General features: G+C 48.7%; 1 protein-coding gene across 1 annotated transcript in view; it reads left to right on the top strand.

Annotated features, from left to right (window-relative positions):
- Positions 1–13,070, top strand: part of SPTB (spectrin beta, erythrocytic) — a 76,588-nt gene that overhangs the window by 16,013 nt on the left and 47,505 nt on the right. The window contains exons 2-11 of the mRNA XM_003408711.4: positions 3,035–3,186; positions 4,400–4,573; positions 5,574–5,665; positions 6,097–6,177; positions 6,514–6,629; positions 7,061–7,173; positions 7,960–8,147; positions 10,250–10,367; positions 11,222–11,380; positions 12,304–12,606. Of these exons, the coding sequence (XP_003408759.3) occupies positions 3,035–3,186; positions 4,400–4,573; positions 5,574–5,665; positions 6,097–6,177; positions 6,514–6,629; positions 7,061–7,173; positions 7,960–8,147; positions 10,250–10,367; positions 11,222–11,380; positions 12,304–12,606 (1,496 nt within the window). The remainder of the gene's footprint in view (positions 1–3,034; positions 3,187–4,399; positions 4,574–5,573; positions 5,666–6,096; positions 6,178–6,513; positions 6,630–7,060; positions 7,174–7,959; positions 8,148–10,249; positions 10,368–11,221; positions 11,381–12,303; positions 12,607–13,070) is intronic.

Below are 13,070 nucleotides of genomic sequence, written 5' to 3'. Positions count from 1 at the left end.
GCTCCCAGCTCAGCTGGCTTTGGGCCACATGCCTCTCCTCCGGATGAGCGCCTGGGCCATTCTGGGAGGGAATGTGCTGAGCGGTGGTTGTAGAGCAGTCAGAGCGAGCGAGCTAATGGAAATGAATCCCCACCCCTGGGCCTTTTCTTGCCTTATGATCATCATGAGCCTCTCAGAATCTTTCCTGTGTCTCAGTACTGCACAGTGTTTCAGGTGCCAGGAATTCTGGGCAATTCCACTTCAGCCTAAAATCAAAGGCAGCCAGGAGGCTGCCTGTGTGCTCTAAACTTAAGGCTTTAACATTTTGGGGTCTGGGGGCATCTAAGGGTGACTTAAGATACTTCTACACCAATATATGTGCCAGCCCAGTGACCTAAGATTAAATTCTGAGCCTCCAGCTAGAGCTTTAGAGGCTCTTTCTTAACCTTTTGCCAAGCAGACATACATAGGTAATGAAGGTTTTAGATTCTTAAAGACAGGAAGAGGAGGAAAGAAGAAAGCTTTTTGAGATCCCTCTAAAGGGGCTAAAATTTCCAACTCCTTGATCAAAGGATACACAAATGGATAGAGGGGCTAGGTGCTTAAAGAAAAGACTTGGTTTCTAGGAAACGCATTGTGGGACTGTTGCTAGCTCCGGTGAATCTAAACACGCCCCAGAATAAACACTTCTGCTTTGCATCCAGTATATCGGCAAACTGAAACTTTGCCCAGAGACTCAGGATGAATGCCATTTTAATTTTATCTTTAAAAGAATTGTATTGTCAGTAGTAGTATTTTTCCTCTTTCTGGGCTTCCTATTTGGCTGGTTCCCATAGCATTTTCTGTATACACCTCAAGCGCCTACCATATTTATAATAGAATATACATGTCTCAAGCATCATTGTTGTTAGGTGCAGTCAATTTCAACTCACAACAACCCCGTGTGGCAGAGTAGAACTGCCCCATAGGGTTTTCTAGACTATATCTTTATGAAAGCAGATTGCCACGTCTTTCTGCCAGGGAGCTGTTGGGTGGGTTTGAACTGCCAACGTTAGCCATTGCACCACCAGTGCTCCTTTATGCCCCACGCGTAGGGACTGTCTTTCTTGTCCTTGAATTCCCCACCTCCACCCAGAGCCTGGCATCTAATGGTCCCGCAGTAAACATTTGCTGAATGAATGAACAAATGAATATAAAGGTCTGAGTTCCTAACACTAAAATAGCCATGAAGTCAGAAGGAATTTGATGCTACGAGCTTTGGGAGCTGCCAAGATTATACCCTTGAGGCAGAGCTGGCTGAGCTTTTTTTGTTGTTGTTAAGTCAGAGAGTTAATAATTTAAAAAGCCGACCTTGCCCAGGTTTGGGCTCAGTTGAGCACACAATCGCCTGCTTCTACAGCACTGATGTTTCTTCCTTTCACGGCTGGGCCACTTTGACCTACCCCCACACACCACACTGCCCAGGGAGCCTTGATGGCTCCCAGGCCCAGCCACACTGCCAGGTCACCTCCTGCCCTGAAATCTTCTAACCAAAGTGCCCAGAAGCCGGTGGCCACAGACTGTTCACAAATCCAAACAAGAGTTCACTCCCCACTTTTCTCTCCTTTTATCTCTGTCCTGTTTTTTTTCTTCTTTGCTGCCACTCTTCTCTCTCTTTTTCTCTTTCTCCCTTCCCCACTCTTTCCCCTTTCTCTGTATTATCCCCATCTTCTGTCCTCTTCCCAGCATTTTGTAAGCTTCTCCAACCCTAACCCATTGCCATTGAGTCGATTCTGACTCATAACGACCCCATGGGGTTTCCAAGGCTGTAAATCCCTACAGAAGCAGATCACCACATCTTTCTCCCTTGGAACTGCTGGTGGTTTCGAACCACCAACATTTCAGTTAGCAGTTGATATCTTTAACCATTGCACCACCAGCATTTATTTGCACAGAGGTGCTATGAGGTACTCCACCTGAGCCAGAAGAACATGGGGCCAGAAGCCTGGGTTAGGGTTCTGACCTGACATTGATTCAGGGTGTGGGTGTCATGCCAGCTTCCCAAGCCTGAAGATTGGGATGCCCTGCCTGCCATTCTGGGGGTGAGGATAGCAGACATTTTTTATGATTTAAGCTCAACTGTCATTTGGTTTTATCCATAGGGTTTTCAGTGGCTAATTTTTCTAAAGTAGATCCCTATGCCTTTCCTCTGAGGCCCCTCGGTATGGTCTTGAAACTCTATTCTTTTGGTTAGCAGCTGAGTGTATTAGCCATTTCTATCACCCAGGGACTTTGCCTCATAATAGGAGCTGAATAAATGTTTCTGCAGTCAGCCAAAACACAGCTTTGAAGTGCCTACTATGTGCCAAGCTCCAGTCCTGGGATACAGAGGTGAATGAGACAGACAGGCTTCCTTGGGCACAATAAACCTATAGCCTTTGCAGGAGAGACAGACCTTCAACTAATACAAGTGTGAAGACACATGTAACTGAGGAGAGCAAGGAAAGCAAACTTGGGGGTCAGGGCACACAATGGGAGGCCTAACCTAGGAGAGAGAGTCAGGAAAAGCTTTGCTAAGAAGTGCTGTTTACACTGACTCTTGAAGGATGAATAGGAATTAGATGAAGGGAGTAAGGTGGAGGTGAAAAGGCCAAGAGAGAGCATTGTTGAATGGATGAGTGGATGGATGGATGGATGGACAGACGGACGGACGGGCGGGCGGGCGGGCGGATGGATGGATAAACCTGGAACTGATGTCTGAGCTCAATGGCACAACGTACGGAACATTCTGACTGGCACAGAAAAATACATAGCTGAATCAGTGGTGTCTTGATATTGTGTATATAACTGGTGGTGGTGGTAGAAGTTATCTCTTCATTGCCCTAGTGTGATCGCATGTGGACCCGAGTTGCCAATGAACTGATCTTTGATCATAGATGCTTCCAAGAAGGGGGTGGAATGTATACATCAACCTCCTCTGCCAGAAATGCGGAGATCCTAGGATTGAGGTAAAACCCCTCTGCCCCACGTCAGATTTACCTCAGGCACCTTACCCAAGATCCTTTTCCCCAACCAGATGAGCGAGAAGTTGTTCAGAAGAAGACCTTCACAAAATGGGTGAACTCGAATCTGGCTCAGGTGTCCTGCCACATCATTGACCTCTACAGAGACCTGCGGGATGGGCGGATGCTGATTAAGCTGCTGGAGGTGCTCTCTGGAGAGATGCTGGTAAAGTTCCCTCTGTGCCCCAGTCCGTTTCCCTGGGTCCTGTGGCTGGTGTGGTTGGCCTTTCTTTGGGAAAGACATGGTCTGGGATACGTTGAGTTCTCATGGCCTTCCAAGATTACTCCCTGCTCCTTTGGGAGGTTCCAACACCAGGAGGTGAATACTTAAGTTGCCAAGTGTCCACGCAGCCAACTGGGTTCCCTCACATCCTCGCAGAACTACCAGTCTCCTTCTGGCCACCCCCACCCCGTGTGCTTCTCCCAGAAGTCATGTAGAGCTCATGCCTTTCTCACTTGGAGTCTGGGTATCTGGGGCTGGCCTGCAGTGACCCTGCCCTCATCCTCCTCACACAGGCTAAGATATATGGATTTAGGGATTCTCATTACAAAGCTGGAGAAATTTTTACCCCTCTTGGAACTAAGAGGAAAATGTGGAAGATATTTTTGCTGTGTGTTTTATCACTCTTGCAAGAGGAAATTTATTTGAAGCCCTGTCAGTCATAACCTACCAGGCAGTCATGTTGTTCTTGAAGGAGAACTAGACCAAAGTTTATATTTTGTTCAGTTACTTCCTTTGTGACCTTGGGCCTGTCAGGTAGGACCAACTTTGCCTCTGTTTCCCCCATGTGTAAAATGGGTGAAATACCTGTACCTGAGGAAGTATTCTGAGATACCATAAAAGGCACCATGTTCTTCTTTCACCTTTTCAACTCCAGGCTGAAGTTTTCCTCTTATCCTGCATTAAAAGCTGTCCAGAGAGAGTTATCACTGGGAACCCTTCAAATTATACAATTACTTATCAGTGAGGGGGCATTCAGAAAAGGGGAGGAAGGTAGTTGGCAATCACTGAGCTAAAAGCCACTCTTAACACCAACCAGCAGCAAATAATTCTTAGAACTATGCTTGACACATAGTCAGTGCTCAATTAACTATCTGTTGTGTTATTATTATTTTTTTTTAACGCTATTTAGTAGCCACTCAGAAGATACAGAAGCAGCCCAGTAGCAGACCTCTGGGTGCTCTAAGAGGCAAACCTCTGAACTTCACTGAACGGACAGGGTTGGAAATGTCAAGGAGTGACTGTGGGAGTAGGAGATTGACCAGGAGGGTGGTGGGTGGATGCTCATGACAGAAGTCTATCTAGGCTGCAGCCACTCTGAGGCAACCTCTGTGGTGTGAGTTCCCTCCATGCCCACGGGGCCACTGCTGTCCCCCAGCCAAAGCCCACGAAGGGCAGGATGCGCATCCACTGCCTGGAGAATGTGGACAAGGCCCTGCAGTTCCTCAAGGAGCAGCGTGTGCACCTGGAGAACATGGGCTCCCACGACATTGTGGACGGCAACCACCGCCTAGTCCTGGGTCTCATCTGGACCATCATCCTTCGCTTTCAGGTGGGTTTCCTGGTGGCAGAGAAAGCTGAGGGGCCTCTCTAGATTGGGCAGGGCTTCGGAAATCTTACAAAATCGTGAGTGAAGTGCAAGCGTTCGTGACATCCTGGCAGGCTAGAAACTGTCTTCTGTGTCACACAAAGTCACAGAAGCTGGGGGAGCTGTTGAGTCAGTCAATAGTGTCATCTTCTGAGGGAGAAGGTAGAAATTAGTAGCTGGGTTGAGATCTGGCTGGAAGACCTGCTTTTGAGCTCCCCCCTCCACATGTGTAACTTTCTGTTTTTTGAAATATTTGATGATGCACAAGAAATTGCAAAAATACCACTGAAGATCTGATTTTACATTTTTCAATCACAAGCTTTTCTCACCCTAAAATTCGAGTTCCGTGTTATTTGTAAGGAAATTTAGAAACGGTGAGGGAAGGAAAACAGGGCTTTTTACCTGCTGGTTTTGCTCCTAACGTGATAGTTCAAGGGGCAGAAAGAACCTAGCCCGAGAAAGTAAGAGCAGGAAGGAGATAGGCTGCAACTTGCAGACTAAAAACCTTATCCAACTGGAAGATTAGAGGCTGAATCTGCTCACTCTCTATGGGTGCATGAGATTAAAAAATAATAGCAGTGGAATTGGGAAGAATGAAAAGCCAAGAGGAGCAGCTAATCAAAATACAGTACCTTCCAAAGTTCATGTTGTTCCACAGCCTTGTGGGGCATTACACCTCCCTAGACGGAATCAGGGTGTCATGCCATGTATTCGCGGCATCCTGTTAGAGTTATCAAATTAGAGCTGTCTCGTCTGACATGAAGAAGTCAGCCCTGTGCTGTTCAGGCTGACTCAGACAGGGAAACGGGCCACTGGGACCCAGGCCTCAGGGTGTGGTTGCTGCAGGGCTAGTGATATAGATGGATGGCTACAGAGGGAGAAAAAGGAGCAGGCACCCCAGGGGTAGTGAGGTGCAGATCCAGACTCAAATCTAATTCTCCTCTCTCATTCCTGCCACCCTCAGATTCAGGACATTGTAGTCCAAACTCTGGAAGGCCGTGAGACACGCTCAGCCAAGGATGCATTGCTGTTATGGTGTCAGATGAAGACGGCAGGGTATGGCCTGGGAACCAGCCACTACCACATTCCCCACTACTCCCTGGTGACCCCCAAGCACTGCCACTCTGGGGCACTAGACATCATCACCCAGGACTATAGCAGTCTGTCCTGCCTGATTCTCTGAGGTCTGGAATGCAGGATGCTTTTCCAAAGCTGTCTGGGGTCAAATCATGGGGTCTGTTGGTTGTATGAGTCTTTGGACTTCATGGGGTCTTTTGGGGCCCTTTACGGGAATTAACTGCTGCCCGCCCGGGCTGAAGCAGCTTAAGAATGGCCAAGTTCATTTCTCTCCTAATGTAATGGCCCTTAGATCACATTTTGGGGGGATGCCAAAAGAACCTATTTCTCAGGTCTTATTTTATATTTTGGCATCCCTGGGTGGGCTCAAATCAGGTCTTATTAGGCCTTAATGTTTCTCTTGGATGCAGCTACCCCAAAGTCAATGTCACCAACTTCACCTCCAGCTGGAAGGATGGTCTGGCCTTCAATGCCCTGATCCATAAGCACCGGTAAGAGGCAGGAGAGGGCTGTGGGAACTGACTGAGACAGAGCCACTTAGGGTATTTGGACACATTGCATTTTACATAGAGGTTATGTTGTTTCTGTCGTTCTTTTCCCTTTCACCCTTAACATCCCCTAGCACCCTGCTTTCCTTAACTCTGTCCCACCCACTGCCTGTTTCCTGCTGCTCACGGCTGCTCCCTCTCCCCTGGTCTGCATCCTCCTCCCACTCCTGCTGGGCCCCCTCCCTGAGGCCACCCAGGGTCTTAGCTGCATATTGGGGCTGCCCTGCTGGTGGGGGGTGCCATATCCACTCCCCTTTAACAGTTTGGCTTTGTCACCAGGCCTGAGCTGATCAACTTTGAAAAGCTGAAGGACTCCAATGCCCGGCACAACCTGGAGAATGCGTTTGATGTGGCCGAGCGTCACCTGGGCATCATCCGGCTCCTGGACCCTGAAGGTGAGCCTCAGCCACCCCAACCAGGCCCTTGACTGTAGTGTGGGAGACGGCACTCGCTGTGCCAGAGGGAGGATACTTGGAAGCTGGCCGGGGCTAGTCCAGGTGCCTGCCGGGCAAGCTGTGGGCACAGCGTGGGGTCAGCAGCTGGGCCAGAGCTCTACTCCGGGCCTGCTGTTCACTCCAGATTGGTTTCCGACACCTCAGCTGGCCCCATTTGGGGATCCATTGCGAAATCAGCATCTTGCCTCTTTCTTTTTTCATAGTGTCTCTAAAGAAGATGGAAGAGCTCTAACTCTTCCATCATGCCCTTCGGTTGTCATTTGGTTGTTGTAGTTGAACTTGGTGCTGGAGGAACAGGAACCCCTATGATCTTAACTTTTATGGCTTCCAGTTTGGTCTGAGAATGTACTCTCCCTCCCACCTCCTTGCAGATGTCTTCACAGAAAACCCTGACGAGAGATCCATCATGACCTACGTGGTATCATATTACCACTACTTCTCTAAGATGAAGGTGCTGGCGGTGGAGGGCAAGCGTGTCGGCAAGGTAACCAGAGCCCTGCTTGCTTCCATTTACCACACCATGCTCTGACTGAGGTACTCCCTTTCCATGCTGAGAGCCTGTGTCTGGGCGCCAGCTGCAGTGGGCCGGCAGGGCAGTACAGGTCAACCCCAGCTCCCACTGAAGCCACCCACTGCCATGTCAGCTCCACAGCAGGTAATGGCCTGTCTTGAAGGATGCCACAGCCTGCAGCCCTGAGCCCCTGTATTCTCAAGAACACTGATGTCTCATTCTCATGTGAACAAATACAGGGTTTAGCTTGGTTGGTGTATTGTTGTTTCAGGCCTCTTGGGCTCCCACGGTATACCAGGAACCCATGGCACTACACAGCCCCTCATACCAGATTCCTTTGCCATGCTGGGCTGTAAGCTCCTTGAGAGTGGAGGCTGTTTCTCATTCATCTTCATGTACTTGGTGGTTAGCAAAGGCAGTACCTGGAGGCCCTTGATCCCTAAGAAATATTTCAAAATAAAAGAACCTCTGGCCACTCTAGTGGCTGGTATCCTGGCAGAGTGAACTTACCAATATTTTATAGGGTTAGAGTTCACAGGGCCAACTCCCTACTGATTTTGCCAGTGCAAGAGGAGGGCCTTGCCCACTTCCAGTACACTCCTTTAGCTTTAGTATCAGTCTTGGGCTTGGGGGACAAACCCAACATAAAATGCTCTGGGCCTTGAGAGGTAGGAGCCTCATTTCAAGGGCACCTCAATTGCGGTCCCCCTTGGTGTCATTGCACCTCTGATGATAATGAGTAATGGGGTGATTTATTAGGTGATCGACCATGCCATTGAGACCGAGAAGATGATTGAGAAGTATGGTTGGCTGGCCTCGGACTTGCTCACCTGGATCGAGCAGACCATCACTGTCTTGAACAACCGCAAGTTTGCCAACTCCCTGACAGGCGTCCAACAACAGCTGCAGGCTTTCAGCACTTACCGCACTGTAGAGAAGCCGCCCAAGTAAGGGCCCATCGATAGGGCGCACTCAGGGGGGTGGTCATCTGTGCCTGAGAAACCATGGGCAAGAAGGTAAAGCCAAGCACTGAGCCTTGTGAAGTGTATCCACAAGGTGTATTGTAGGGGCTTAAAAGCTTTATGTCTGTCACCTGCTTCATCCCTCTTTGCCATCTTGCTCCCAAGCAACTCATAAACCCAATGTCATTGTGTCAATTCCAACTCATTGCAACCCTAAGGGACAGAGCAGAACTTTCCAAGTACAGATTCCAAGGCTGTAGTCTTTATGGAAGCAGACTGCCACGTCTTTCTCCTGCAGAGTGGCTGGTGGGTTCAAACCACTGACCTTTTGGTTAGTAGCTGAGCGCTTAACTACTGTGCCACCAGGGCTCCTTTCCCAAGCAACACCTTAGAGGAAACAGGCATTTATAAGTAACTCCTGACTCATAGCCAAAGAAAGTAAAATGTGACTTGCCCAGATCTCTTAGGGTGAGCTGGGGTGAAATCTCAGTCCTCTGAGTCCCTGAAGAACCTGTTCTGGAAAGCTCCTCTCTGTGTGTGCACTGAGCTATGGTTTGTTTTCTGGTAATGACCTCTGTAATCTCAGCCCCAAAGCTCTCTGGGTGGGGCCTTAGTGATCATCAGATACATCTTTCTGGTTCTCTCCTGTCTGTCACTGCTCATTAGCAGAGTACTTCGCCTGCCTTTCAGGGCTCCTGCTCACATGTGTGCAGGCAGGGCCTGCGCCCATGTGCATGAGTACACACACACACACACACACACTCACATATGCACATATATACACGCACAAACATGTACAAATGCACGCACATACCTGCACTGTACTGATGCACACATGCAAAAACATGCACGTGTGTAAATGCACACACATGCATACTCGCAGGGCGCATTCCAGCTCCTCTGCCGTTAGCCTGTTCAGTTCTTCTGAAGCAGTTTCTAGCCTGTTGTTGGTGCTTCATTCCCTCCTCTCCCATCTCCCATACACTCCATTCATGGCTATCAAATGGGGAAAGGTGAGACATGAAGTCTAGAGTGTACCTAAACAAGTATCTGGTTTCTGGTCTGACACTAACCCACTTTTAAAATGGTGGTATAGTAGTTAAGTGCTGTGGCTGCTAACCAAAGGGTCGGCAGTTCAAATCCACCACGTGCTCCTTGGAAACTCTATAGGGCAGTTCTACCCTGACCCATAGGATCGCTGTGAGTCGGACTTTTTTTGTTGTTGTTAAATTCAATACAGATAACAACCTTTGTGAGCCCATCAGGTTCTGCACCTGGGGGTGTTATCTCTTGGCTGTGTGGACAGTGCTTCAGGGCATAGCTCTTTTGAAATGCCTGTGAGCCCTGAGGTCAATTTTACTGGGTTCAGGGTGGGACCTGGCTTACAGCCAATCCTTGACTGCCATATTGAGGATGTAGAAGTGGGTAGATACTTAGATACTTGCAGAAATATGGAAGTACCCAGTTACCTGGGTTCCAGACATCTGTCCTTCTGCCAATTCTCGTCTCCTGCACCTAAAATCCTCCTGGTGCTCAGCCTTTTCTCCTCTTTCTGAAGCATCTGGCCTTTAGGGCTTGTCAGGAGATGCAGCTCATTAGGACTCAGGTGAAAGTTGCTTTCAGTGCAATATGTTCGTATATGGATAATGCCGCTTCTAAGAAGATTTTTTTTATTGACTCAGTAAAGAACAGACTAAAAAGCTAGTCAGAAACCTTCATCATTTGCAAAACAGGGAAGAATTTCTTTGTATCAACTGGCAAAACTTGATATTTATAGGAGTTACCAGAAATTCCAGTTAGTCATTCCCATATAGAAGCAAATGTTAGGCAAATGCTGTGGTAGCTGCTGAGTTTTCCCTGATTTGTACTGTAAACACCCAATCCCCTATTAGCTCTCAGTCGGTGAGTATTACAGACGTTTCAACAGGTAAATAGACCCATAGAGCCTCTTTACTTTTCCTTTGTTTTTAAGTGAAGTATGTTTTATTATCCATGCTCCCATATACCAGGGCCCCATGTTGATTTCCGGAAAAAATTTGGTTATGGGGATCTGGACACTAATCTCCCTAACTCTGTTTTCTTAACAGGTTTCAGGAGAAGGGGAATCTGGAAGTCCTACTTTTTACCATCCAGTCCCGAATGAGAGCCAACAATCAGAAAGTGTACACACCACATGAAGGGAAACTGGTGTCTGACATCAACCGGGTATAGCCGTGTTTTCCATTACTCTTTGCCAGTGGGTTGGAGTTCCTGATAAGGGCACAAGGAAATGGTCACTGGACAGGGTAAACCAAGCCATTTTCTCTGGTGTTGTTAATTACACATGCTGGCTATTTTGGTCAGGTATCTGAACTTAGTTCTGAAAGGTCAAACTCTGCCTAAAACACTGATTGCTGTCAGGTCAATTCCAACTCATAGCAACCCGGTAGGACAGAGTACAGCTGCCCCATAGAGTTTCTAAGGAGCATTTGGTAGGTTCAAACTGCCGACCTTTTGGTTAGCAGCCAAGCTCTTAACCACCACACCACCTTGGAAGTCTAAATTCTGCCTACCATCCATCAATTCAGCCCACTGTACAGACACCCGGAGTCCATTTTTTGGGACCACTTTCATAACCTACCTTCTATAGGACCTTAAGCTCATCTTTAAATCTGGAATATTAACTGCTTATAACAGAAGGGGCATGTCATTTCAGAGGTTTGGCGGTTTAACACCACCCAGACATTCTAATAGAATGAAAGGTAACCATTTATTTGGTCAATAAGAATTTACTGAGTACTCACAGAGGTGAATAACATTGTATTGGGCCAATATTCTGAGGCAGGTTTAAGGATAAGAGGGACCTGAGAGGTTAAGACCAGTGCTTCTAGAATCTTTGGTTGGCCCAGACATGAACACCAAAAGGCTGTCACTGAACTTTAATCCTCCTCCACCCACTCGAGAGCCTCAGGCTCTGCCTGGATTCCAGAAATCACTGTGTCAGGTGAAAGAGAAACCCAGGTGTTTCTCCTGTGCCCCAAAATGTCTAGACCTGACTTTGCGTTCTGTCCCTTGTGCAGGCCTGGGAAAGCCTAGAGGAAGCTGAGTATCAGCGGGAGCTGGCCCTGAGAAATGAGCTCATCCGGCAGGAGAAGCTGGAGCAGCTGGCCCGGCGCTTTGACCGAAAGGCTGCAATGAGGGAGACATGGCTCAATGAAAACCAGCGCCTTGTGACCCAGGTAAAGGATGCACGCTTGAGGATGGCAGGAGACAGGAAGTTTTCCTGAGCCCCCAGCAGTCGCCTGGGCTGGAGCCTACCTGGCCTCTTGTTGGCAGCTGGATAAGTCTCTCTATGGATAAGCCTCTCTTGCAGCTCAGCTCTCTGGGGTTGGATGGATCAAGATTTGCATCAAAGTAGAACGCTCCAGGATTTAAGTCTCAATTTTAGGAAAGAGCCTCACTGTCTATAAGTGGCCCCCAAAGTTGCCTTATGTGGACCAGTAGCATCAGCTAAGGCCAGGGTGTTGGTTGGCATTAAATGACAGTTCTCTGGGAATATGGTGAAAACACAGAGCACCTTGTGTGTGTCAGACTGTCTCCCGGACTCTGGCCTCCAGCACTGCGACATATTTCACTAGCTAAAAATTGACCACAGAGCTGATTGACCATGAGAGCATCTGTTCCCTGCCATTTGGAGCCTGAAATCAAATTAAATTCTTTCCAGAAAGGGGAAAGAAAGCAAGTGTTCGGAGAGAACTGGAGAGTGTGTGTGCCTCATAGGTCACATGTGGGTAAACCATCTGTTTACAGCTGTGCCGTTTCTGAGGGCGAGGAAGCCCTTCCTGCCCAGGACTGGATGGTCCCCTCGGGCAGGGTGTTGAGTGCCAGAGAGCCTCAGAAGCTCTGTTAGTCGTAGCCATGCAGCATCACCCACACTTAGGGCACAGCAAGTAAAGCCATGGGCTGCTTTTGAAGGTACTTGTAAGACACTGAATCTTTGGAACTTGGCTCTGATTAGTTAGACTGAAAAGGACAGCAGCACTCACTCCTTCTTGGTAATGGGTTTCCCACCCAGCAGGAAGGACCCGGTGTTCCTCTGTGTTTGGGCAGGTGAGCCAAGGGGAGTCTGACTGGGCTGCCCATTTCTCTCCTTGTGGGGCAGGATAACTTCGGTTATGACCTGGGAGCTGTGGAGGCTGCCAAGAAGAAGCACGAGGCCCTTGAGACCGACACGGCTGCCTACGAGGGGCGTGTGAAGGCCCTGGAGGACCTGGCCCAGGAGCTGGAGAAGGAGGATTACCATGACCAGAAGCGCATCACGGCCCGAAAGGACAACATCCTGCGCCTGTGGCGCTACCTGCTGGAGCTGCTGGATGCCCGGCGCCAGAGGCTGCAGAAGACCCTGGAGCTGCAGAAACTCTTCCAGGACATGCTACACAGCATCGACTGGATGGACGAGATCAAGGTGGGCCCAGGAAACTACCTTCCCCACACCCAGCAGCATCCACTCCGGGACTCAGTGCTGGCCCTACGGTTAGGGTATGCTTCCTTAGAAGCCTCCCAGCCAATCACATCCCTGAGTCAGAATGGAGCAACTGAGGCAGCACAGGGTCTGTGCTCCCAGGTAGATGACACCAGCACAGTCCATTGTATCTCCAATGATGGAGAAATCTTGGGTTCATACAAGCAAAGGTGAAAGCTAGCAGGCCTCAGAAGGAATGGGCATTCATCAGGAGCCAGAGTCAGACTCTGAGAACCACAAGTTGACTCTAGTTAGAATCTAAGACCTCCCAGGGTCAGGGCAACCAAGGAGTCTTAATTCCCTTTTCCTTCCATTGCAATGGGTCTCAAGTGAGGATACACATCAGACTATGGAGCTTTTTAAAAACGTACGTGCCTGGCCCCAAACCTTGAGACGGATCAAGTGTG

The sequence above is a fragment of the Loxodonta africana genome, chromosome 10, assembly GCF_030014295.1.
Source record: "Loxodonta africana isolate mLoxAfr1 chromosome 10, mLoxAfr1.hap2, whole genome shotgun sequence".
NCBI classification, from domain to species: domain Eukaryota; kingdom Metazoa; phylum Chordata; class Mammalia; order Proboscidea; family Elephantidae; genus Loxodonta; species Loxodonta africana.
This window is presented reverse-complemented; position numbering and strand designations above follow the sequence as displayed.